At 39.8% G+C, this 26,561-nt stretch overlaps 1 protein-coding gene across 7 annotated transcripts; it reads left to right on the top strand.

Annotated features, from left to right (window-relative positions):
• The first annotated feature begins 25 nt into the window (after window positions 1–25).
• synj1 (synaptojanin 1) lies at window positions 26–26,561 on the top strand. Of its 7 annotated transcripts, XM_076889202.1 has the most exons (35): window positions 26–242; window positions 1,183–1,343; window positions 1,553–1,639; window positions 2,460–2,727; window positions 2,872–3,097; window positions 3,425–3,508; window positions 4,303–4,323; window positions 6,199–6,260; window positions 8,659–8,755; window positions 9,468–9,643; window positions 10,080–10,161; window positions 10,244–10,396; window positions 11,543–11,708; window positions 12,027–12,050; window positions 12,561–12,752; window positions 13,397–13,481; window positions 13,830–13,970; window positions 14,057–14,249; window positions 14,332–14,490; window positions 14,861–15,017; window positions 15,168–15,294; window positions 15,462–15,674; window positions 15,759–15,837; window positions 16,003–16,168; window positions 16,286–16,468; window positions 16,927–17,055; window positions 17,246–17,284; window positions 17,502–17,540; window positions 17,757–17,795; window positions 19,308–19,355; window positions 20,029–20,067; window positions 20,728–20,780; window positions 20,886–21,075; window positions 21,540–21,868; window positions 22,877–26,561. In XM_076889202.1, the coding sequence occupies exons 2-35, from the start codon at window positions 1,220–1,222 to the stop codon at window positions 23,873–23,875; spliced, it is 5,169 nt and encodes a 1,722-aa protein (XP_076745317.1). In that variant the 5' UTR covers window positions 26–242; window positions 1,183–1,219; the 3' UTR covers window positions 23,876–26,561. The 7 variants fall into 7 exon arrangements, with proteins under 7 accessions (XP_076745317.1, XP_076745319.1, XP_076745318.1 ...); XM_076889204.1 differs by lacking the exon at window positions 4,303–4,323 and having other exon boundaries at window positions 11,552–11,708; XM_076889203.1 differs by lacking the exon at window positions 4,303–4,323.

Raw genomic sequence — 26,561 nt, 5'->3', positions numbered from 1 at the left:
CTTTTTTTAAGTCGGGTAGTTCATAACTGCATATTAGCACGAATTTAAAATATTGCACGCTTGCAAAACGTTTAATTTACATACTCCAATGCCTTTCTTGTACTAAGGCATGCGCTTTACGTTTCCTTGGCTATTACGGTAACGTGAGGTAGGCGGACGTTTGCGTCGGAATGTACCATTTTGCCAACACACCGGGAAGGATTATGTTGTGACAGCGGACTTACAACCCGGCGGGGGAGACGGTAAGACCAGATAAATTGTGTTACTTCTACATAATTTCTTTAAAAACCGGTCGGTAGTAAGAATTGCAGAAATGTAAATTATGTTTGCGTGTAAATGTTTTACATGGCCGACTTTGTTAAATGTATATAATAGTAACAGTTTGTCACCCCGGACATGCAGATAAGTGCCACCATCAAAATATTGTAGGCTAGCGAATCATAGCTATCCCTGTGATTCATCCAGCTAACTTGGCTAGCGTTACCAGTTAGCTTTGCAGAGGTTAAAGGCAGCTACTACTACTACTACTTTCGTTTTATACTGTCATCTGTCGTTTTACTTGTCGGTCTAGGATTGCACAAAACCTAGCATTTGAGCTACCTCGCTGGTGAACGTTAGCGTTTGTTCTGCCGTTGCATTACGGAGTCGTGACTGTCCAATGGATGGTATTTAAGCCCCCCCCCGGCCTAACTGTCAAGTACCGTTATCAGTCGCAGTGCTCCTGATACTCGCAATCTTGAGTTACCTGCAGTACTAATTTTTTATATTAGTTAATTATAGGCGTGGGCCTGAGCTGCATCTGCACTTGATCTCACGTTAAGCTTCGGATTTCGCAATGCAAGTTTACCCCCTTTCCGGATTAGGGAATTTAATTATTGCCTAATTATGAGTTTAAATAGAAATTTGAAAAAAATAAATAAAAGAAACCCCGAAATCGTTAAATTCACAATAAGAGTGTTGCAAAATTATGGAAACGTTTATGTCTTTACCTTTGGTTTAGTCTGTTAGCTATACAAACTGTAATAACTTTGATATTGAGCCAGACATCTTTTTAAAAAAAGTGATCAGATTTGAGGTCACCTTTCTGATGCTTTCATCGTCATTAAATTGCAGGTGTTTTATGTGAGAATATTTCTTTTCTGATCTATTGTCATTCTTTTTTTAATTTCTCTTGTTTTCCAGGTAATAACATAGGGTTTTTTTCCAGCTTGGATCAATTATGGCCTTCAGCAAGGGATATCGTATTTACCACAAGCTGGACCCACCACCTTACAGTGTCATAGTGGAAACTAGGGCCAGGGAGGAATGCCTCATGTTTGAATCAGCAGCTGTTGCTGTTCTGTGTAAGGCATCTTGTTTGATTATACTATAATAAGATATGATTTACATTCTTTTTAAGCCATTGCACCAAATAAGGAAGCTGTAAAAGCAATGCAACTAAAAGATGAGTATCCCTTATTGTGTAGTGGTGGATGTGATATATTGCTATGATTTTCAAAGGAAGGTGGTGCAATATTTTCCTTAAATTTTGTTGCCATTGTTTGTCTTCTAGCGGCAGCAGAGAAGGATGCTATTAAAAACACATATACCAAGATAGTAGATGCCTATGGAATTCTGGGTGTTCTTCGCCTAAACCTTGGTAAGACGCGAGAATGTGTTTTGCTTGTTGCTCCTAGATGGGTCCATTCCTGATTGACTGTGAACTTGCTCTGATTATTTTCACCATTGCTGCTTTCTTCTAAGCTGCTTTCTCATGTCCTCCATGTGCCCTTCAAGGCTCTTGTTATCACAACAATAAAAAAGCACTGTAAGCAATTAAAGCTGTGATTTGAGTGGCTTGCGATTTTAACCATTTTTTGTCCAGAATTTAATTTTGTAATGTTTCTGTATTTCTTTTCTTAACACTCCAGCACTGCTTCTCCTTCTTTTCTTTATAGTGGATGTAAAATACTTTTTTTTCTGTCATATATATATAATGTTACAGTTGTGGATGCTAATATTAAAATTGTGTTTTAAACAGTGAGGTCAGATTATCAAGTTCTAAACATTTGATATCCAGGAATTTGTTTTCTACTCTTGCATCTTCATGATGTCAGAAAGAGAGAATATCCTTCATATTGTGATATCAGGCACACAACTCTGGCTGTGAGCATAGCAGCCCCACCCACCTGCTGTTCAGTCTGTTTGTTTGCTAGCCCATCAAATGATAGTTGACTTAAAGGGAATTTGTCCTTTTAAAGGAGAGTAGCTGAAATGGCTTGCTTCAGATAGTGAATGAACTGAGGAGCTTCACCCATACCCAGTATAAGATAAAGAATTATTTTGAACTTGGAAAGATATCTTAGTAGTGTCAAAGAATAAAAAAAAAAAAAAAAAACCAATATGAAAACTGGAAATAAGAGAAGGGTGTGCACTAAATATGGTAATTTTTTTTTTCATATTCACATTTTTTTTCACAGGTGACTCCATGCTCCACAGTCTTGTAGTTGTGACAGGCTGTAGCTCTGTGGGCAAGGTGCAGGATTCAGAAGTTTTCAGGGTCACGCAGACAGACTTTATATCACTGAAGAATGATCCAGGAGATGAGGAACGAATTGCTGAGGTGCGAAAGGTCCTAAACTCAGGACATTTCTACTTTGCCTGGTCTTCCACTGGAGTCAGCATGGACTTGAGTCTTAATGCACATCGCAGAATCATAGAAGACACTACAGATAACCGCTTCTTTTGGTAGGAACTTAAAAGCATTACTGTTCCAACATTATAGATATGCTATAATTTATGGTTTTTCTCATTTTGTGATATGGGGAACTTTTGTGATTTGCAAAACTGCTCTCTGTGTTTACGGTTACATCTGACTTTGTGAATCACTAGGAATCAATCTCTGCATCTGCACCTAAAACATTACGGTGTAAACTGTGACGACTGGCTGCTGAGGCTGATGTGTGGGGGTGTGGAGATCAGGACCATCTATGCAGGGCACAAACAAGCCAAGGCATGCATCTTCTCACGCTTAAGCTCAGAGCGTGCTGGCACGCGATTCAATGTCCGAGGAACAAATGATGATGGACAAGTGGCCAACTTTGTGGAAACTGAGCAGGTGAAATCTGTTAAAGTTTTTGGAACCTTATACTTGCCATAAAAATGACACCGTAAAAAGCTGAGGATCAAACATGTGTTGACAGGTTGTGCTCATGCCCTATAACGACACATAGTCTGTTTTATGATTTCTGCTTTACATTACGTTTGCTTCCTGAAAATTCAGCTACAAACCACACACGAGTATACACCTATGCAGATGGATGTTTTATACAATGTGTATTTTTTGTTTAGTTTTTTTCCCATCTTACTTATTTTAGGATTTAATTTCTTTTCATAAAATGTTACATTATACACTAAACCAAATTTGTAATCTTGTTTTGAACAGGTTATTTTCCTGGATGATAAAGTCTCATCCTTCATACAGATCCGTGGGTCCATTTCTCTTTTCTGGGAACAGCCGGGAATCCAGGTAATGAAAGCTAAATGTATCCCATACAACTGTTGATTGTGGTTTTCCTATATTAAGCCACACAGTTAAAAAAAAAATGAAAGTAGGCCTGATCTTTGGGGGGGGGGGGGGGTTGTTTTGTTTGTTTGTTTTTTAAAAAGCTGGTCATTATTATCATTGATGCTGTAGTTATAGATGAGGCTCAGTTTGGCTTGCTGGAACAGTGTGCGTGAATTAAAGAACTGATGAAACTGGCACTGGTCATTTGCAGAACAAGCCAAAAAAAGTTTTACTGTTTAAAAATGGCAGATGTGTCTGTCTAAGACAGTGTGAAGGGAATGGAGTGCATATATTTATCACACACTTTTTAACACATTTTGTTGCTGTGTTCAGAAAAAGTCCATTAAGGGTGTTTTGTTGCAACTGAATGAGAATCGGCACCCTAATAGACTGGCTGAGAACCTCCACCTGGTATAACCTTTTTGTTTGTGTTGTGTTTTTTTGGCTTTGCTGGTGCTGGTGCTTTCAGACTGCAGATAGGTGTTCCCCTGTGCAATGACAAAGGATATCTGTGGAAATCAGGGAATCCCTTGATGGAATTTTCTTCCTATACTCAGTATCTGTACAGAGTAAAAATATTTTTGATATTTTGATCAGGAAGTGGAATCACATATTTAATTTGCATCACAAAGAACACAAGTGGGATTTTCTTCCCTTTATCCTGACATTGCACAGTCTGGAATATTAGATCAGATGTGGGGGAGGTTAATGACAGTGATAGTGTTTGGTAAAGGGCATTCTTCTGTTTTCCTCAGCTCCCAGACATCTTTGGTCAGGTGAGAGAACCTGATCTGAAAACATTCCCGAAGCACTTCCCTTCATTGTGTCCGCTGATATTCACCAGGCAACTGGATGAGTATTTAATTTGATAATATGGACAGAGCTTTTCAATTTTGCAGGAGCTCTTAAAAAAAGCTAAGACCAAATTAATCACCTATTCAGTCCACAAAGTCATTGGTTTGGTCAAAACACTGGGTATTGGGCTTGGGGTTGTTTTCAGACAAAACTGTAGTCCTCCTGCTTTAAAGCACTGCCTTAGATCTTCATCCCCACCAGTTGTGGCTTTTAAGCTCTCCTCCTCATACTCTCTAATATCTCCTGAGCAGGTTTTGTACATTTGGTTTATCAATGGTAAAATTTACTGATTTATTTTTTTTCTCAGTTAGTGCACATTAGACATAGATATTAATTAGTCTACAAATCATATTTGTAGTGTAGTATTAAGGCTGTAAATCATTCAAATGATTGGTTGATCCCTCTTAGTTAATTCTAAATAATTTTGAAAATGTTTACTTAATAAGTTACTGCTTTATAGATTAGTAGACGAAATGTGAAAAAACTCTTCCTGTAGTTGGTGACAAAGCTTATTTAGTTAACGTTGCATAGAACAGTAGATGCTTTTGAATTCAGAGCAAGTAAGAAAACTGATTTGACTGCAGTTATTCTGCAGGTCTGAGTTGTACAGCTGTAACCTGAATAGTTTCAGATGCCATCTCAGGAAGTTATAAAATATGCAAAGCATAGACCTGCTCAACAGTAGAGAAAGAGAGGAGTGACAAATGACAACAGCATGGAGCAAAAATGTTAGCCCTTCCACACATGCCCAGGCTCGGCCACATTGGTGCATAGAAGCAAACAAAGCAGATTAATTCTAAGCTCAACACACACTGCAGAATAAAGGGAAATATAAGATTCTTAGGGAAGTAAAAACCTTCCACAACACAATGAAAGTCAATACTGAGGTCTATTACCGAGTACTATCTCCAGAGAAACTACAGTTTTTTTAGACACAGAAAGCATCCTGAGTCACTAGCTGAAATATGAGGGAGTGTTGCTGTATTTTTTTCTTGTTTTAACAAGCTGTCACAGACAGTAAGAGAAATATTTGAACACAGAGAGAATCAACTTTTGTTTATACAGGAAGTAAAACTCTGCTGACTAAGAGTCTCTTTTGCAAGAGTGTCCTGGGCCCAGATAGCCAGCCTTAAGATGCCATGTTATTTGATGGTGGGAGAAACCACAGAAAACCAACATAAGCAGAGAAAACATGTTAACTCAACACAGCAAGGGCCCTTCCTGGGTTTAAACCCAGGACTACTTGCTGTGCTAACCACTGAGCCACCATGCACAAATGAGAAGAGAAGATGTAAACTCAGAGTGAGGCAGAAATTGGTAGGGATAACAAAGGAACAAGTAGAGACATGCTCTGCAGAGTCAAGAGACTTGCGTAGTACAGTCACAATGCCAATGTCTTGCAAAGCCTATCCAGGTCTACTCGTGTGGTCATGTTTGCCTATGAGACTGATGATTTGCTCAGTATCAGCATACTTTCAAAATGAGAATTAATATGAGAAAAAGAGGCTAAATGTGGGAAAATGCTGATCAATTACAATGTATCATTTATCTGCTGCTCAGTGTCTTTGTTGGAACAAATCTCCCCGTTTTGCACCTATGTTGCTCTTTTCCTAAGCAATTCTCTTTTTGGGCCCTATTAAGAGCTCGTTTCCTCATTTCAGATGTCTACACTTTCTTTCCGAAATCCATTTGTCATCATAGGGTTTTCTGGTCATCTGCAATGTGTGTGTGTTTAGAAAACAGACTTTTTTGGTATCTTTCACCAAAGAAGGACACTGTGACTTGTGTCTCTCCAGGTTGGTTCTCATCGTGTCAAACTCTCAAGGGGATTTGAGGCAAATGCGCCGGCATTTGAAAGGTAATTAAATTGTTTTGTGTGCACAGCTCTTTTTGTGTGTAGCAGTTTCCTGCAGCTTTATCTGGCCTACCACAGATAGCCACTCCTCTGAACCACAGAGGAAATGCTATATTATTCCTGTATATCTCATGTACTCGTCACAGTAGAGGAAAAACTATTAAGGTCTGTGAAGAAGACATTAATTGCAGTGTGTCCTCAGAGGTTGGTTTATTAGTAGCCCTTATTTAGCCATCAGCCTTGATAACCTGTGGTTTACATTAATCACAGGTAGTTCATTCAATTTGGAAGTCATTATTTCAATTAATGAGTGTGTGTGTGCCTGTTCTTGACAGCTATCTTTATTTGTGCCTCAAACATTTTTTGGTTAAATTTAAATATCAAAAAAGTGAAAAATTAAACTGCTCTCAATGTCTTAATGTCCGTCTGCTAAAAATAAATGTTTCTTTACATACGCAAATGTTTTAATAATCATTAAATAAGTTAAGATTTTTCCCAGTAAGAACAATTTGACTTTAGTCTTTATAAAATGAAACTTTTTTTTCTTTTTTCTAGAATTACGCTGTGAACTGGCTTGTTACAGCTGTAGGGTTAACAACAGAACAGAGCTGCAAGTTCCTTTGCTTTAAGCTCAATGCATTGTTGCTGAAGCATACACTCAGGTCATCAAGAACAAAAATGATGACCCGAATCTGTGGGTTACACCTTGCTAGTATGAACTCCATTCTTATCAGCCCACAGCAGCTACCCAACCAGTCTCAAAGTAGCCATGTCATTCACTGTGCATTCCAGCAGATATGTCTTACAGAGTTCTGTCAGCACTTCTTTGATTTCCAGATCTTTTGGATTCTACTCATTTTTTGTGGAGCATTTTAATGGAGTTATGAATATGAATGTATATTAGACTTTAAATCATTAGTACTGTGTAACACATTATTTGTTTTTTCCCTCTAAGTAGTTGTCAGGGCTGCTAATCTTTCTAATATCTATTCAGCTAAGGGATGATGAGTCATCCTTTGTGATATCTGGTTACCAGTAGTTTTTGTTTGCAGCCAAGAATGTCATTGTAAAAGCTTTGCTTTTACACATGTATTCTATTCCATTACCGGTAATATGACTGCAGTCAAAGCTTTTACATATCACTTTTAATTCAGCACATATCTTAACAGTGGTGTTAACAGACAAGCTATAGTAAGATTATAACCCCCTTGTAAGAAATAACCAGAAGAGAATTCCAGGCAGGCTTTAAGGTCCTGTGCAGGCTTTTGGTTGACATGGATAGAAATGTCCTTTTTCTGGATTCTACCCGCATTCATTTGTAGAGGAAATCTCATAAGAGGGGCAAGGTAGATTAAAAGGTAGGAACAGGCCTTACAAGTGACAATGGAACAAGAGAGTGCAGCTCAGAACAGCTTTGAACATTTGCTTGAACAGCTTGAGAACATTTGAGCCACATGTGGATATATAAATCTTAAGCTGTGAGGAACATTAAGATAAGAGGCCTACAGACAATATTAAGTGTCTTAGAAAGTATTAGGCCACCAGATGCTGCCAGAACAGCACCTCAGCAGTTCTCCATAACTTTCAAATATCACTGGAGGGATTGAACACCATTCTTATAAAAGAATCCCTCTTTTGGTGTTTAGTGGTGATAAAGAGCACTGTCTTTGTCTCCTATAGATGTTCAGTAGGATTCAGATCTGTCAATATCTGCAAAGCTATAACAAGTTACTCACATCAGTTTTCAGTCACAGCCTCAATTTTTCGCTGTGTAAAACAGATTGTGGTGGATTGAGCAGCTAAAAAGTTTGCTTTTCTTCACGTTAGTTTGTTGATCAGGTGCTTTGATGAAGGACTACCACGAGCTTTTTCTCAATAAAGGCTTTTCTAGTGTTTACAGGAACAGTGCTGCCGTTTTGGACACTAGGAACACGTTTTCTTTCACAATCTCAGTAACGACTCTGCCACTTTGCACTTCACAGTGTGCAAAGAGGCTCATCATTGCTGCTGCTGTTGTATTATCAGTGTTGTTGTTAAGAACTGAGGGCTGCACGAGTTTAATGTTGTCAGACTATTTATTCATACGCTGCTTCTAAATAAGTTTTTATTACAGGTCCCATTTAAGTTGCAAATGTGGGTGAAGCGCTCGCGTTTGCATCGTTTAACACAACAGTACGCCACAGAGTTGTGTGTTAAGGTTGCTACAGTGACAGGACTTTTGATGCAAACTAGGCTGTTGGTGTTTAATCATAGATGAGTCATTTGTATTTGTCTGTCCTAATTATTGTTACAAAGTATGAATTTTTTATTTTATTTTAAGTGAAATTTGTAAAGGATAAGATAAATGTGCTTAATGTCATTTTTATAAAGTGCTTACTATATCAGATTGTGTGTTTTGCAGACACTTTACTGCACTGAGGCGGTTGTATGGTAAGCAGGTGATAATCAACCTGCTTGGAAGTAAAGAAGGGGAACACATGCTCAGCAAAGCGTTTCAGGTGAGAGGTCAATACATTGTCTGTTAACAGTGATGTGCTGTGAGATATTTATCTGAGGATGACATTCCAAAATACACTAGCAGTAAGCTATGTGTGTTCAAACAGATTCTCTCTGTTGTGTCCACGTAAGCCCACGCCATAAAGGCAGGGAAAAATATTTCAAGTGGGTGGGTACTGCTGCTCAAGAAAGACTACCTCAGTTTCTTACTGTATTTTCTGGTGAATGAGTCAGTAAAGAGCATTATTCATTTGTTTCTATTTTACATATTTGCACACCATAGCATCCTCTATTTTTACCCTTTATCATAAGATCTCGAACCCTGTCTTTTTCTGTGGTCTTGTAGTTGCCCTCAAACCACACAGGAAGTTTACCTAATGAAGTATAAAGCCCCATATAGCTGCAAATGCAAAAGATGTTACATGTTTTGCAGCAGCTAGAAATGTTGGGACTTAAGGTGTCATATGTTAGGGTTAATTGCCATAAATGCTGTTGATGTCATCAGTGAGCTGAGTTTGTGTTTAAAATATATAAAATGGTTTCTGACTATGCGACCGGGATGTTCACACATTACTATGACATGCTTCAAGAATTCAGGTCAATGATTTGCAATGCAAATTAATTTGCCCTTCAGTTAAGGCAACACACCTTACATGCAAAATAGTTTTGCAATAGATTTGATTTTGAGGAAGTCTACCTGTCTCACCATTTTAGAGTCACCTGAAAGCATCAGAACATGCTTCAGCAGTGAAAATGGTGAACTTTGACTACCATCAGAATGTGAAAGGTGGAAAGGCAGACAAACTTCACAGTGTCCTCAAGCCCCAGCTCAACAAATTCATAGAAGAGTGTGGTTTCTTCTACTATTCTGGAGAAACTGGGATATTAAGGTGAGAAATTGGTGCTTGCATGCCTGCGTACCTGACCTCTTACCCCATGAGCGATCTGTAATCTACTGTATAACATTGAAGTGGATAAGCGGAAGAGGATGGATTTAAAAAAAAAAAAAAATTCTTGTTACTGTTAAAACACAGAATCACTTTTATTTATGCAAAAAATCAAACCCAAAACATTCCGTTGTACCTTTTAATTTTTTTTTTGTTTTTTTTAGTTGCATCTGATTATTATTTGAGTTGAAGCTTCTGTTCATGATATGTTCACAAGTCATGCAGCAATTTTAGCACTATGTAAACTAATAAGTTAAATGCCTTTAATGATACCCTGTGTAGACAGGTGTTTTATTATGCCATTGTCACCAGTGAAAGTTTTAAGTGTACATGATGGGAGGAAAAAAAGCTGCAATAACTCTTTATTGTGTGGTTTTAGGACTCAGGGAGGGACTATGAGGACCAACTGCCTGGATTGTTTGGATAGAACCAACAGTGTCCAAGCTTTTTTTGCTCTCGAGGTAAGAGTACTGCTGAGCTTGTCTGCTCCTGTAGTCTTTAAAGAGGATTTTAGTTTGACCCCTGTCACCCTCCTTTCCTCAGATGCTGCCTAAGCAGTTGGAACAAATGGGTTTGACAGAGAAACCACAGCTGGTGGCCAGGTTTCAAGAGGTTTTTAGGACCATGTGGTCCGCTAATGGTGACTCCGTCAGTAAGATCTATGCAGGCACCGGGGCCCTGGATGGCAAGGCCAAGGTACAGACTTTTACTGCAGTAAAAATGCACACGATACGCAGGTTAGCAGTAATTCACAATTGAAGCACTTCAAATAATTTTTCAATTTCCCTGCCAGCAGCCAGATTATGGCCTACCTGATAAAGCACAGCATATTCCAGCAATCTTTAATTGTTGCTTCTGGATATATGATGATGATGATGATGATGATGATGATTATTATTATTTTTATTACTACTACTGCTACTACATAGGTCACAACTTTTAATATTTAAAGCGTGTGACCTTTTTAAATATTAAAAATCTACATTTGATATGTCTGAACTGCAGTCATGTTACTGGATAGACATGCACCGAACCAAAGATGGGTTTATTCTAGTATATAAACAGAGGGGGAAGCATAAAAAGCTGTAATTAAAAATAGGAACGATCCAATTTTAAAATGTTAGTTTTAACTTGGATATTAAAGCATAAATTACAGTTTATAATACAAGTATGGACTTAGTAAGTAATATAAATAATGGGCATGTAGTACCTGCAGTGACAGTTCTGCATGGACAGCTGATCTTCTGTGTGTAGAACTGTGTGCTTCTGTTTCTTAACTCTTGTGTGCTGTCTCTTTCGGCTGTCCTCTGGACCTCTCTACCTGTGTGGTAAGTTAACAAGATAGTTGATGTTTTGTTTTGAGCCGTCGTGGTGAATTATTGATTTCCATGTCTGGGTCAAATGAGGATGGTGATGATGATTGAGGGTTAGTTCAGACCTCTGTTTATTTCTTTGTTGTATTGCCATTGAGGGTTCCCTGTCCTAGAAAAACCTGCTGTGGACACTCCATGGAGATCTCATCACTGATTTACATAAATATGAAAAGAAAAAAATGAATGATCATCGGGCACTGTCTGATATCTTCTTGGAACCTGAAGGAATCAGTCTAGATTATCAGTGTCTGTAAATCAAACGGTCTTGCGCATCAGTCAGTGACATTTTAAAGTTCTTCTGTCACAATCTGTATTCATTTGATCTCTCTGAAGTGGTCCTCTTTTGTTCTCTCCGTTGCTGGAACGGAAAGTACAGGCTCTTCACACCAAATGAGAGCATTGTTAAAAATTAAGGTGGCTTTATGTAATTGTTTTTTGCACTGTGTGTGAATACCTGTCGTTATTGTAGGCGGGGAAGCTGAAAGATGGAGCTCGTTCTGTGACTCGGACCATCCAGAACAACTTCTTTGACAGTTCAAAGCAGGAGGCTATAGACATCCTGAGGCTAGGCTCCACACTCAACAGTGATTTGGCAGACAAAGCTCGGGCTTTGCTCACCACTTCCAGTCTTTATGGTAAATGCTAGGGGGGGTTCATTGGATTAGTGGATGTATCTTGCCTAAAATTTGGGGTGAATAGTTACATTTTAATGTTCATAATATAATTTTATTTATCTGCCATCAAGAGAAAATTATTTGCTTAGATATGTTTTCTGTATGCTCCTGTATGTTATAGCCCTGTTAGCCAAAAGCTACTGTGTCACTAAAGTGGGAAGCTTAATATTAACGTTCTTCCGGCCTGACTGACTGCTTTGCCGGTATTAACTGTTACAGCGCTGGTTAACCCACACTTCTTTCCCTTCTCTCCCTCTCTGCTTTCGCACACAATTGTAGTCACTGAACCTGTCTTACAATCAGGTATAGTAACTGGCAGACTGCTACCAGTGGATGGATCTTTTTCTACCCTGTCATAACCTCGTCCTATAATTTGTTTTACTTTTTATTTTTCATTTGTTTGAAAACCAGTGTTGGTAGTGGTTTAATTGACTATCTGTTGCATATCATCAGGCTTCTTAAACTGTAATTTTTAAAAAAGATGTTTTTAGTTTTGCATTGAAATGTAACACGCCTTTAAGTGGAATTTTACAGACAGCAGTGAACCATTACCAAGGTTGATTATGTGAACCTTTTGTTGTATTTCAGCACAAGCTCTGATTTGCATCCTTTTCTCCCATGCCCCATGTTTTATGACATTGTTGTGGTTTTCATTCATAGTATATGAATACCACCTTTCCATTGGTTTTGTTGCTTTTGGTTAGCGTTTCCCATTCTAGTTTTGTTACCCTGAGTGCAGCCGTCCATATATACATAAACTTACTAAACTAACTGTAGAATTACATTTTAATTCAAATCCTTTCCCTTCTGCAGCATCTCCAAGAGTATTGTTGGGAATGTGTCAGAACTACCATAAATACACAAGGCCCAAGCAGATTCGTGTTTGCATCGGTACCTGGAATGTCAATGGGGGTAAACAGTTTCGAAGCATTGCTTTCCGCAACCAGACACTCAACGACTGGCTGCTGGATGCTCCAAAGAATGCAGGACATCCTGAGTTCCAGGGTATGTCAGTGTTTTGGACTTTTTGTATATATAATCTACAGATATATATTTATATATCTTTTGATTTATTGGGTAAGAGAAATATTTGGGTGGGGGTTTTTTTTTGTTTGTTTGTTTGTTTGTTTTCTGACAGTTTGCACATTTTTTCCCTTAGATGGGAAGAAAAGTTACTGCTTATATAAGTTCACGAAACTGAGATACCAATTGGAATGGCAAAATAAGTTTGATGTCACATCTAAATCTGATCATTTAACGTTTAGAAAGTACAATAAATTGTAATTAATGCTTCTAGAAAAGGTGGATTGTTATGAATACATTTTCATGCTCCTTTTCTGGTACTTAATGGTATAAATGTTAAGATGCTGATATTTTCTGACTAACTTGTACAGTTATATACTTGCTTGCTGTCCTTTATCCGAACCCTGTAGGTACAGTATAGTTAATCACTTTTGCTGTTCCTACAGTAATTATGCAATACTATGCCAACATAATTTTTATTAGTTAAAATTGAAATAATGCACGTGTAGTTAAAAGACATTTATTGAAATCTAGAAACTACCTCCATATTCTTATGATGGACTATATCAAGGTATTAGAATGTTTACACTTATGGATCATTAATTAGATTTTTGTCCTTTTTACAGACAGCAGAACAAACCCCATAGATATCTTTGCCATCGGTTTCGAGGAAATGGTTGAACTGAATGCGGGAAACATTGTCAGTGCCAGGTATGTGTGCAAGATCGTGATCTAAGATTAAAGAACTTTGTCTCGTAGTTATTACAACAACACTAGAGCTTCTTTTTTTTCCTTTAAAAAACTGAAGATAAGAAATATAAGCTTCAACGATACACTGATTGCTTTAAAAGTGAAAAATAAAGTAGAAAAAAAAGTTGTTTCCAGCAATGGCTGCGGATTTACAGTTTTGAGTTTGCTAAAACTTGCTCAGGTCATTAGACAATGCCAGAACTATGACATGAACTGCTTTGAGGGTTTTCTAACAGTTAGACAGTTAACATGATAATTTGGTTAACTTTATCATCTGCACTGTAATGCCTCATTTTGTTCCTGTCTCAGTACTACCAACCAGAAGCTGTGGGCTGCTGAGCTCCAAAAAAATATCTCACGGGACCACAAGTATGTGCTGCTTGCCTCAGAGCAGCTGGTGGGAGTGTGTCTTTTTGTTTTCATCCGCCCACAGCATGCACCATTTATCAGGTATAAGCTGCACAGAAACCACATTAGTAGTTATATAATTAGGGGTGTATGGTAGTAGATGTAATCTGATATTCGTTGTGTTCCAGGGATGTAGCTGTTGATACTGTAAAAACTGGAATGGGTGGCGCCACAGGTAATAAAGGAGGTGTGGCAATCCGCCTGTTGTTCCATACCACCAGCATCTGCTTCGTCTGCTCCCACTTTGCTGCCGGCCAATCACAGGTCAAAGAGAGGAATGACGACTACAATGAGATCACACGCAGACTCAGTTTCCCCATGGTAATAACCATAACATTATTAAGTCAAGAAAACACCCTGTTGTCTAAGTTAAATGCTTAATAACAGAAATCTTACCCTCCAGGGCCGTCTGCTGTATTCACATGATTATGTGTTCTGGTGTGGAGACTTTAACTATCGTATAAGTCTGCCTAATGAGGAAGTAAAAGATCTCATCAAGCAGCAGAACTGGGATGCCTTGACAGCAGGGGACCAGTTGTTGGACCAGAAGAATGCCGGTTTGGTAAAGCCTACAGCACACATGCATAATTATGCAGATGTTATACTTTACGCATCCATGTTTGAGTGTCTGCTAATTTGTGGGACTGAGCCTGGACATCTGCTAACAATGTGATGATACCAGCAGAGCAGTATTTTTCACTGTTTCAATATATATTGCAATATGTCAGATTTACATAAATAATTTATGTTGTGATTTTTATGATATCAAACTTTTGGTTTGTAAAAAAAAAAATAAAAATTGAGTGTTCTGTGTTGTAATGTTAATTATATGAAATGACTGTATAGTATGGTCTCTTACTTCATGTAAATGTACTTTGGATTACAAAAAAGATCCTGTGATGAAGATATTAATCTAAAAATGTCTTCCACAGGTCTTTCGAGGTTTTATTGAGGGAAAATTAGATTTTGCCCCCACCTATAAGTATGACCTCTTCTCAGAAGACTATGACACCAGTGAGAAGTGCCGCACGCCCGCCTGGACTGACCGTATACTTTGGAAGAGGAGAAAGTGGAACTTTGACAAAACAGGTTAGATGCAAAGTCAGTGTGTATAACCTATCTAAACCAAATTATTTTTCCCTTTTATTACAGATCTCTAAAGCAACACAGGAAAAATAGAAATAGGAGCTCAGGATATGCTTGCATTGATATATATTTGTGTTTGTGTATTTTTTACAGCCCAGGAGATGAATATAGTAGCAGCAGCTTCTTCATCTAGAGATAGTGATGATGATGTAGAACAAACCTGGAGCCCTGGCACTTTAAAGTACTATGGAAGGGCTGAGCTGAAGACCTCAGACCACAGGTAACTCACAGCATGCATAGAAGTGTGAAGGTTTAGATTAAACTTTGTAAAGTTAAACTATCTCATCACATAGATTAGAAACAGAAGTGGTTAAAATGTGGCATTTTTTTGTAAATCAAGTGCCGCTATCATTGGAGTGACCTGCGTTCCCTTGTATCTATCTGTAGGCCTGTGGTGGCAGTGATAGATGTGGACATCCTAGAAGTGGACCCAGAGGCTCGGCATCAGGTCTACAAGGATGTCATTGCCCGGCAGGGGCCTCCAGATGGGACCATTCTGGTGTCACTCTGCTCCTCCGGGCCTGACGACTACTTTGATGATGCACTCATAGACGAGCTGCTGGAAAAGTTTGCTAATTTTGGAGAAGTTATCCTCATTAGGTGAGCCTGATATCTTAATACAAAGAGGCAGGCATATCACCTTCAGATGGTTAGTGTGTATTGACAGTGGCCTTGTTTGGACAGGTTCGTTGAGGAGAAGATGTGGGTGACTTTCTTGGAAGGGTACTCTGCTCTAGCTGCTCTGTCTCTCAGTGCTTCCACTGTAAGTCTTCACGAGTATAAAATTATTCCAAAGCTAAAAGACAAAACATTTAAAATCACTATTAAACTCTCATATAAATGTCTATCAACCCTTTTTTGTCGGTGGCGTATGTGGTAACTACTCTCTTTATTCTGCCTTGCCTGTATCACCTGGTTTACATTTAAGGTCCTTGGCAAGGTGATCGATATCCGTCTGAAGAGTCCAGGCTGGATCAAGAGTCTGGAGGAAGAGATGAGTGTGGAGAGGATCTGTGGAAGCATTCCCACATCTGCCAGCTCCACCCTGCTTGCTGAAGATACAGACGTGGGTGATGATGATTACGACATGGAAGGTGAAGAATGGCTGCCAAGCAATCCCAGTCCTTACCCTGAAAAATGTGCACTATAAATGATGGCTGTAGGGCACTGTTTCCAGTTATTAATTCATGCCCTCTTGTGTCCCGTACCAGGTGATGTGGACGAGGAGGTTGAGGAGATCCTTCCTCAGCACCTGCAGCCTGGAGCAGGGACTGGCCCTGGATCTTCCCCTCTCCCTTCTCCCAGAAGTAGCCCCTGTCCCTCCCCCACCCATGGAGAACCTGCTGCACCCAGCAGACCTAGCCGTGGAGCACAGCCCTCCCGACCATCGCAAGGTAAATACGGCACTTAGTAAAGAAGTGCTTTCATGGCGGTCTGTGTCTGCTGGAATGTAAACTGTAATTTTGTTGTTTGTAATGTGTGGGAGTAGATTGAAGTCCATTGTAACTGAGGAAGGAATATCAGGGAATGTTATACGTGATGATGTAATTTATGTTTAGTGTTGGCAGATGATGTGTATATTACAGTAAACTACTTGTTTTCTTTTTGAGAGATGTTTAAGTGACATTTTTAACATAATCTTTTCTTAAGTCCAAACTAAACAGATGCTTTGTTAGATCAAGAAATTGTATAAAAACCGTTGGGGAAAATGTGCATGTTTTCACAATGTCTCTAAACTGGGCAGGAATACATTTTCTCGACCCATTTGGAAATGTGGAAAAATGTCACTTAATCTACTTACTTTTTTTAAATAAATAAATTTACCTCTTACATATATATCTTTTCCTCACAGGGCCTCCTGTTGACTTCCAGCCTGGTGCCCCCACAGCTCAAGGCCTGGAGCCCAAACGTCCACCTCCTCCTCGCCCCAACGCCCCCCCTGCCAGACCAGCACCTCCACAACGCCCACCACCACCTTCAGGTAGAGTAAATTCTGGAGTCATGCATACATTTCATTGAAGCCTGATTTTTAAGAACAGATAAGCAGGCAACCTTAGAGAAAATAGATGTCACTTTTAAGTGGAAGTTTGTAGATTTGATTTTTCTGGCTGGTATTGCATTGTGGAGTTTAACATTTTCACTCTCTCCCACGCTTTGCCTTATTTCTGAAGGAGGCATGAGCCCTCTGCCAGTTAGAAGGCACTCTGGAGGTAAAGTGATTGCTGTGCAGTTAAATGCTTAGGTTGCTTAAGCATTCCATGCAGTAGGCACTGTTTTATATGCCAGCTATACATCGATAAGCAGCTAAAAATTAACATTAATTAGAAGTTTGGATATATTTTTTTAAATTATTCTGCCTGGTTTTGTGACATATAGGCAGATAATAACATTTTCACCTTTTTTCCATGCTTTGCCTGATATCTGAAGGAGGCATGAGCCCTCTGCCAGATAGAAGGAGCTCTGGAGGTAAAGTGATTGCTATGTAGTTAAATGCTTACATTACGTAAGCGTTTGCTTTTAGCAAGTGCTGTTTTCCATTAGAGCTATGCGGAGAAAATTTGTTAAATAAATCTTTAATTTGAATTTGGATTTGTAGTTTAATTTTTTTTCCCCGGTATTGTATGGCATGTAGGCAGATGCTAACATTTTCACTTTCCCGCATGCTTTGCCTTATTTCTAAAGGAGGCGTGAGCCCTGAGCCAATTAGAAGGCACTCTGGAGGTAAAGTGATTGCTGTGCAGTTGATGTGTGTAAGCACTGGATGTAGCAGATGCTGTTTTTCATTTGAATTGCACGCAGACAGGAGCAATGAATCGGTGCTGATTTGGGAACATTTAGTCTGTGTGTGTGCTGTAAAACAAGAATATGCTATGAGATTTCAGATTAATGTAAATATTGAATATTGTCATCATTTTGCTTCTAGAGTTTAATTACAAACAAGCTTTGTAGGAATAACATATTACAAAAAGCTTATTAATAATTACTGGCCATACATGCTCAGCTGTCATAGAGATGCTCTTGAGCAAATAACACCAGATATATAACTTAACATTATATAGTCTGAATTTTTTTTAATTTTGCTAACTGAGAGCTGCTCAGACTTAAATGCATTTTTTTTTAAATTGGCTTATAGTTAAGTTTAATTTACACACAATATTTTTCTCCCAAATGTATGTTTTTTTTTTTTTTTGCTGAAACACTAATGCAACATATACCTGAACCTTAATGAATGCACACACATCTGGATGGACTGTGGATTTAGCTGGAGCTTTTCAGCTGGGGTGTCATGAAAACTTGAAATGAGATATTTGGATCTGTTTGGTTTACAGGGAGCAGCTACAAAATTAACTGTGTTTATGAAGTTTGTCAGTTGAAATGTGCTGAAGACCACTTAGGTCAAGTTTAAATGTGCATCCTCCCAGTACTCTCCATTGTGTGTGTGTGTGTGTGTGTGTGTGTGTGTGTGTGTGTGTGTGTGTGTGTGTGTGTGTGTGTGTGTGTGTGTGTGTGTGTGTGTGTGTGTGTTTTATTGGTTTGTTCTTTGTAGTTGATACAAATCAGGGATGTCAAGCTCATTTTACATTGCAGTCCACATACAACCTATTTAGATCCGATATGGGTCAGACCGGTGAAACCAGTGATTTATGTCAGCATAAAGAAGTTTTATTTTCAACATTTTGTCTCAGTTTTGCTACGTTATAATGAAATGCTGGTGTGGTAAGTGAAAGAAATCTGTCCGTATGAATCTTTGGGCGTAAATTCTGAAAAGTAAATGTGTAACATTACTAATTATAATTTATTATGTTGATGTGTTGTGAATGGCCATGGTGGCGGTCTTCATCAGTAAGAAAAGCAGTGAAACTTTTTAAAACGTGGTTAAAAGATAAAAATGTATGACGTCCTTCACAGGTTAGAGTCTTGGCAGGCCAGTTATGGCCCCAAGACCTTATGTTTGATACCTCTGATATAAATTCTTATATAGTCATTAGTGTCTCCCCCTCTGTACTCCCTCTGTGAGTCCTGCAGTATTCTTAGTGTTTTAGACATTGGTTACTCTTTCTTGTATTTATTCGATTTCTGAGTAGTATGTAATATACATATATATACATAGTAGACATTGTCATGATGTTTCAACAACACCAAAACTTAGTAATTTTGGTTTTAATAAATTGGTTATCATGTGTCCTTCTGTGCTTTATTTTCAAAACATCGTTTTCCCTCTTTGACTTTAAGACTGTGTCCAGTTTCCCAAACCACGGCTTGGTAGGAGGGCCAGTCAAGGTAACCAGAGAGGAGTTGTTTTTAGATCCCTGTATTTTTGCGCCCGGTCATCAATGTGAATTAGACTTTTTTATGACATTGATGATTTACAGATGTTTTACTCTGAGTCTTCTTTTTAATCTTGTGTGTGCGTGTTTGAGAAAGAGAGATGTGTTGCAGGTTAGGTTATATTTCTTCCTTCCCATTTAATATTCACTGGCAGTACACGACATCCACCAGAGGTCATTGGGTTCTAGAAATATATTTTACAACTGTATAAAAAGTTGGACAATGAAAATAAATCAGGGGTCATGAGTTCCATACTTTGTTAAAAACCATTTGCACATACTGATGAAAAGGATACCTGACAAGTGTGTCTTTTGTCATTACGGACTAAACGAGTAGTTGTCTGATTGTTGTCGTCAAACCTGGGGAGATGATGTGAGTTGAAGGGAAATCTCTTGGTCTTTGAGGTGGTCTTTAATTCAGTTTGGCTAATCCCTTTTGATTAGTTGGAGGTGGCAGGTGGGTGTTCACAGCATCCCATGCTTCACTGCACTGCTGCATTATTGCCAGCATATGCTTTTGCTACTGCTTTTTATACCGTACTATCCTTGGGGGCACGTATATCCCATCAGTACTATTCCAGTTTGTGTATAACAAAATGTGGTTTGGTTTCCTTTGTGCTGCAAAGGACAAAAAAGCCCTGCTCTTCCTCGGCCAGATGCTGCAGGTGAGTGCCTGATAGCATGCAAAGCTTCACTGAGCATCCATATACTATTAAAGACAAGGGAGCTTATCTTTGTGTTGTGTTTTACTTGGGTATGTGTTAATACCCTGATACAAAATACGCCTGTCCTGGGCTGGAGGATAGGGTTTGGATTAATAGCCTATTGGTGACCTGACTCATTTGTATGGTGACTCTGGTTAGCTAAATCTCTCTGTTACATTAAGGGTGCGTGTGGTTGGCAGGGGTGACTGTATAGTTAACGGAGTTAGTTAGACAGAGACAGACATCCAAGTGGCGTGAGAAAATGTTTGCAGGCTCTGAGAGGAGCTCAAGAAGAGAATAGTGAAAGATGAGGAGTATGCTTTCTCTGTGGTAAGCAGTTGGCTCACAGAACAAGGCCTGCCTCTCTCCCAGACCTCCTGCAGCTCAGGAATGACTGAGTCATCATTAATTATGAAGTCAGCCACAGGGAATTTGGTCTGTCATAGGTTCAGGTCAGTTTGCAGTCTGTTCGAATGATATTTAGTGCCGCTTTAAAATTTTCTTTAACTTGAACTTATTAATCTTAAAAGTCCCTGTTCTGTGAATCTCAACCTACAGGGCACACCCTGCATGGTCAGTATTGTTTGGAACAAATTATCTTACAGTTTGTTTGTCTCTCAGGTCGAGGGCAGACAGCAGCAGGAGCACCTGGACCAGGAGGTGCTTCCAGACCAGTGAGTTTAATACTTAAGATTTATCATCATTCTTTCTTTTTTTCTTCTTTTTTAAATTTTGCCCACCTCCTAATTTCTATTCACTTTTCTTTCTTCACCCTTCAGAATATCCCTCCTCGAGCTGGGGTAATCAGTGTGACACCTCAGTCTCGCCCACCACCTCCATCTCACCCTGGAGCACCAAGGCCCATTCCAGAGGTGCATCCCGGGGCCCCTCACCCTATTTCAGATACCCACCCTGGAGCCCCACGACCTGTGCCCAGTGCCCAGACCAAACCAGCTGACCTGCCTCTGGGTAAAGAAATACGTTTTCATAGAGGTTAATGAATTGTATTATCGATAGTGGGGCATTGCTGAGATATTCCAATGTGAAAACTGTCGCCAAAATCGTTCTTCAAACTAAAACAGCTTCTGGTGTGTTTAATAAATTGCCATTTTGATTAAAGAACAAGATGAATTGGTGAAATCCACCTACCACTGTTTGTTTCTGTAAGGATCAAAAGTCTTAGAGGGGCAGGTTCCTTTTGCGAGCCAGTCAGGACATGTTAGGCTCAAAGGAAGGACAGCTAAAAGAGACGGGAGCTAAAACAGCCCATCTCAGACAGAGGCTACATTTAGAGGGGTTCAAATGGCCAGTTAATTTAATTATACACAGAAAAAAATAAACCTGGAAATTTGATTAATAAGTCTTTTGTTGTCACACAGCAACTTTAACCCTTAACTGTTTTCTGTTTCCTCACTCTTGCCTCACTTCTTCAGGTCCTCAACCCTCAGGAGCACCTCCTGCAGCTCCACCTGCAGTGAAGCCCCAGGTTTCATCACCCATGCAGCCTCCCATGCAGCCTCAGCCAGCTGCCCCTCCAGCTCAGTCTCAGCTTCCACCTCCAATGCAGCCCACACTTCCAGCTCCTCTCCAGCCACAGCCAGCGCCAGCCCCTAAAGCAGCAGGTCCTTCTGCTGCACCTGCTGCTGCCGCCCCCGCCGGGCCTCAGCCGAGTTTAGCCTCTCCTAAACCCCCACCACGTTCCCGCTCCTCTCATGCTCTGCCGCCTGACGCTGCCAAGTCTGAGACTGCCCCAGCTGCACAGGTAGTTGCCAACTTTCTTTTCATTTAATTATTGGAAGTAGTGAACACACACTTATTTAATTAGTACAGTGAGATTATTTTTCCAGATTGCTGTTTGGGTTCGCTTTGACAGATTTTGAACTCCGGTTAATTAAATAAGATGTTGTACACCTACTTATGAAACTGCTGTGGGTTAAAGACTACAAAAATAGAAAAAGATCTTTTTCTGCTTCCTTTTCTGTCAGATGAGCTGAGTGTTCTTTGTCTTTCTTTCTGCTTTACTCTTTCTGATACATTTGTCTCTTTTTCACAAGCTGGAGAAGCCCTCAGGGTGAAAGGTACTTGATATTAAACCACCTTTTTGTCTCATCCTCCATAGCACAGTCCTGATGTTAAAACCTTTCATACATTAAACCCAGTAACTTCCCTTTTTCTTATTTTGTAATCGATTTTATCTTTAATGCCAAACCTGAATGTTTTGCTCTCCTATAAGGCCTTGCATATTTTTTTGTGTTTGTGTGTTAGGCTCATAAAGCGGAGCGTCATTTGTTTTTACTTCTTTTGTCCGTCAACATATCAAACCATAAAAGATTTGAGAAGGATGGGAAAATAAGAAAAACAGATGAAAATGTGATGCTTGCTGTTATCCATTTCCTGTCACTTGTCCTTTCATATGGGTTCACTGTGCTGCAGATGTTGAGTGAGCTCATATCCAATGACATCAGAATTTATTTTGACATTTCCTTTGATTTGTTTTATTTTAACCATTTTTTGTAGTCGTGCGTGCGTGCGTGTCACACCATTTATGGGTGGGGAAACAAGTTGGAGGGGGAAAAAAAGCTTTGGCAATGTTGTGTTATGAATGTCATTCAAGTCAAGTTTGTTTACAAGGAATAACCAAGGGGTCAACATTTGTTTCAAAATATATGGTTCATTTGATAGTTAAGTACTCCAGTCATAATTGTGCGTGGTTCATATCTTCACAGTGCATTTGTTGTTGAAGCATTTTCTTTGTTTTGTCCTTTCTTAGACAAACGGACTGAATGGGATTCAAGGAGAAGCACAATGGAAGCCCGACCCCTTTGACACACTTACATCTGATTTCTTGCCCTCCTCATCCTCTTGGCACACCACCCAGTCACTGACCAGAGGATCCTCCCGGCGTACGCCAACTGTCTTTTCCTCCACCACTCTCCCATCATCCTTCTCCCACCAGTCCTCCACTCTAGCAGATTTGCAAGCCTTTGATTCATCCTCTTCTTCTTCACTCTCCACCCCGTCACCATTTGCCTCGACGCTGCTCCCTCCTCCTCCGGTCCCGTCTCGCAGTCGCTCTCAGGAGACGCTACGCGCCTCCCCCAACCCTTTCTCAGCTGACCCACTTCCTGCCCGACCCAGCAGCACCAACCCCTTCACTGGCCCACTGGTGCAGCAGCAGCAGCGGCGCCCGCTCACACCTGACTTCACTTTTCAGCTTTCGCCTCCAACAGCAAACCTTCAGAGAACTGTGTCTCTTACTCCACCACTGATACCCACCCCAGCTCAAACAGGAGCTCCTGCAGCTGTACCCACCACCCAACTCCAAAAGACCATGTCTCTGTTTGGACCATCATCCAGTCTTAATCCTGCTCCTGCTTCTTTACTCCCTCTTGCCCTTAACCCATCTCCTCCTCCCACTTTACCCATGGTGGCACCCTCATCTCTTCCACCTGCCGTTGCGCCTCGACACCAGCCACCTGGCCCAGTAGCAAAGCAAGCTAAGCAATGGGTCACTTTCGATGATGATTTTCAACCTCCAAGCAAAACTTCACAAAACCCAGTCTTTCCTTCCAGTTCCCTCGTGCCCCAAACTCAGATGCAGCCTTCCAGCTCTGTGTTTAATTTAGAACCAGAGTGGTTATCTTCCATGCCTGCAGCAATCCCGACCCTCTCTCCTCCCATCCCAAATAGAACTGCAACCAGTAACCCAAAGCTCCCAGAGGGACCCACTGACAACGGCTTATTCCCCAGGGATTCAATGGAAAGATAGAATCACAGTTCATATGTAAAGGGCATATCCAGATATGTATAGATCTATGATAAATGTGTATATGTGTGTATGTACAAAAGAGACAGTATTTAAGAAGTATAGACCAATTCCCTTCTGAATTACAGGAAAGGCTTTGTATCTCAAGCAGTACGATGAGAAGAGTATGAGCCCAAAAGTGTGTTGTTGACTTTACGTTCCCGGATATTAACACTTATTTTACTAAGAATCATTCTGACCATTATTTTTTATTCATGGCAGCAAACATGTGCCTGTGTCTACAGTATGTTAATCAAAGTATATCTATACGCACAAATCATTTGTGTATTCACTTGTGCAATATCAAAATATTCCTTGGCCGTGCACCACGCTGCACTTGCCTGCGAAGTTTTACCTAAATCTGTGTAACTTTTAAAATTGCACACCACGGTTCACATCCTTCATTTTGAATGAGCTCCTCGCCGGAGTTGATGCTAATCTACTTTTCACAGTATCGTCACAGAAGGTTATGCACTGCAGGTTTACATTTGCCCCGATGTTTGCTGCTGTCCGCAGCAGTTTTCTTTGATTTGCAAATATAGTTAATTGTACGTTTTATTTCTGTTCTTTTGTATGTGAGATAAAAAATTATAGCATTACATGGTATGCTTGCTTTTATCATGAATGTACTTTATTTTGCACTGGAGGTTGTCATCACCTCCTTGCTAAAGCCACAGTGTGGAAAAAGACAGCACAGGTCAGTTAATGTGACTGCTCACCCAGGGAGCCATGCTCTTTAATATCATCTCATCCAGCGGATAGAAATGCATTTTGTTTTCTCTCTGTTCATTCAGGTTTCTTACGCTTAGCTGAACATATTCTGTAGCCCTCTATCAAAACCTATACATAGAAGTTATGTATAAATGTGTGTTTCCAGTATGGAAAATAATTGGGGGTGTGTGTGTGTGTGTGTGTGTGTGTGTGGGTGTGTGTGTGTGTGTGTGTGTGTGTGTGTGTGTGTGTGTGTGTGTGTGTGTGTGTGTGTGTGTGTGTGTGTGTGTGTGTGTGTGTGTGTGTTGACCAGTGTCAGTGGTTTGCATAGAGTAACTGAAATGCACTGCGTGTGCGCTCCTGGCTGTTGAGCCTGAAGACTGAGTGAGCATAAGAGGGCTTTTTTTTTTTTTTTTTTTTGTTATTTTGATCCTTCTTGATTCATCCAAAGCATCACACTAAACTATTAAAGAATGTGGTGTGTGTGTGTGTTACAGTACAAAGAGGATGTGATCTGTGTTCATGGCAGCAAGCACATGCCATGCATCAACAAGAGGGCACTTTTTTTTCCCACTTTAGTCTTTGTTTAAAATGCTTCTTATTTCTAATAGAACTTATTCTGAATAATCGTAATGTTACTGTGGTGAGAAGTGATGTGTTTGAAGTGCATAATCGTCTCTTATCGTGTTTGACAGTGTTTGTATTTGGATGTGAGTGCGTGTACAGACTTAAGAGTGGAATACCGGAGCTTTTCCCTTTTGAGTATAAGCGGTGTATTTCCTTACAGGCTCTGCACTAACAGCTACTGTATTCACTTTTTCCTGGCTGCAGCTGTGTATGTATTCCCTCAGCCTGCCAGAGGCTACACCCAGGCTGTTACGCAGCAATGTTGACAATACAAGACAGGACTGTTTCGTGGGGGGGGTCTCATGCCACTCTCCATCTAAATAAGAATGCCTCTGTACAATTGAGTACTCTGAGTACCATCTTGACTGACTTCATTAGACTGAACTACACACTCTGCTCAGACCCAGATGCGTCAGCAGAACACATTTCCAGTGTGGCCCACATTCCAGACAGAAGTTTGATTTGAGTGTTGGGTGTCAAAATCTCAGCTTTTTCTGATCCACATGTGATATCTATCCCTTGGTTGTTTGAGGGTGTTTTATGACTGAGCCTCACTGATATCGTAACCATTCTTCAGGTGTGTGTGTGTGTGTGTGTGTTGTCAGAGGTGATGTGTCAGTATTTTGTCCTGTACTACCTACTTCACTTTTTCACTGCTGTTAGTCAGCGTTAACGTTGACGGTGATGATAAGCAATAGATTTGCAGAAGGATGAGCAACAGATACCATGCCTCGACACATGCCATTTCCCCCAGCCTTCAGGAATTATGTTATTTGAAAAGCATTACAGTGGTTCATGAAAGATGAACATCAGATTTAAGAACGCGCCACCTAACTAATGCTTCTGCTTTCTGTTTAAACACTTGTAAAATACGCAAAGATAATCTTCATTCACTGCAATGAAGGCAGTAGCTCTCTATGTAAGCAAGTGTATCGGCTGCCTCTGCTTACATGTAAGTGTCATCTCTAAAATGCATCTGTGTTATTCAAAGTGTGCAGTAGATACTGTATCTGCATTAACAGTAGGTGACTAGCCAGCGCTTTGTGTCATGTCACAGTTCGAGATGACATTTTATAGGAAATAAAATGCTCCTTTTGTGAGGTTGGTGTCCCTTTTTATGGCTATAATCCATAGTAACTAAGAGTCTGTGTTGTGGAACATATTCTGTATGTATTAAAGTGAAAACCTAGAGCTGTAATTCACATTAATATCCAATGTTCCATAATTTATGTGCACAGCAGACAGCACATTTATGTATGAAGCAGTTTATGTTGTATGTATGCAAAAAATAAATAAATGTATGTTGACATGA

The sequence above is a fragment of the Maylandia zebra genome, linkage group LG10, assembly GCF_041146795.1.
Source record: "Maylandia zebra isolate NMK-2024a linkage group LG10, Mzebra_GT3a, whole genome shotgun sequence".
In the NCBI taxonomy this organism is placed as follows: domain Eukaryota; kingdom Metazoa; phylum Chordata; class Actinopteri; order Cichliformes; family Cichlidae; genus Maylandia; species Maylandia zebra.
Note: the sequence above shows the minus strand (reverse complement) of the source record. Positions and strands in the feature narration are given on the sequence as shown.

Coding starts and splice junctions, on each gene's coding strand:
- synj1 (XM_076889202.1), top strand. CDS start 1,220: ATGGCCTTCAGCAAGGGATATCGTATTTACCACAAGCTGGACCCACCA. Junction 3,098..3,424: donor ACTTTGTGGAAACTGAGCAG/GTGAAATCTGTT, acceptor TGTTTTGAACAG/GTTATTTTCCTGGATGATAA. Junction 20,068..20,727: donor TCCTCGGCCAGATGCTGCAG/GTGAGTGCCTGA, acceptor TTTGTCTCTCAG/GTCGAGGGCAGACAGCAGCA.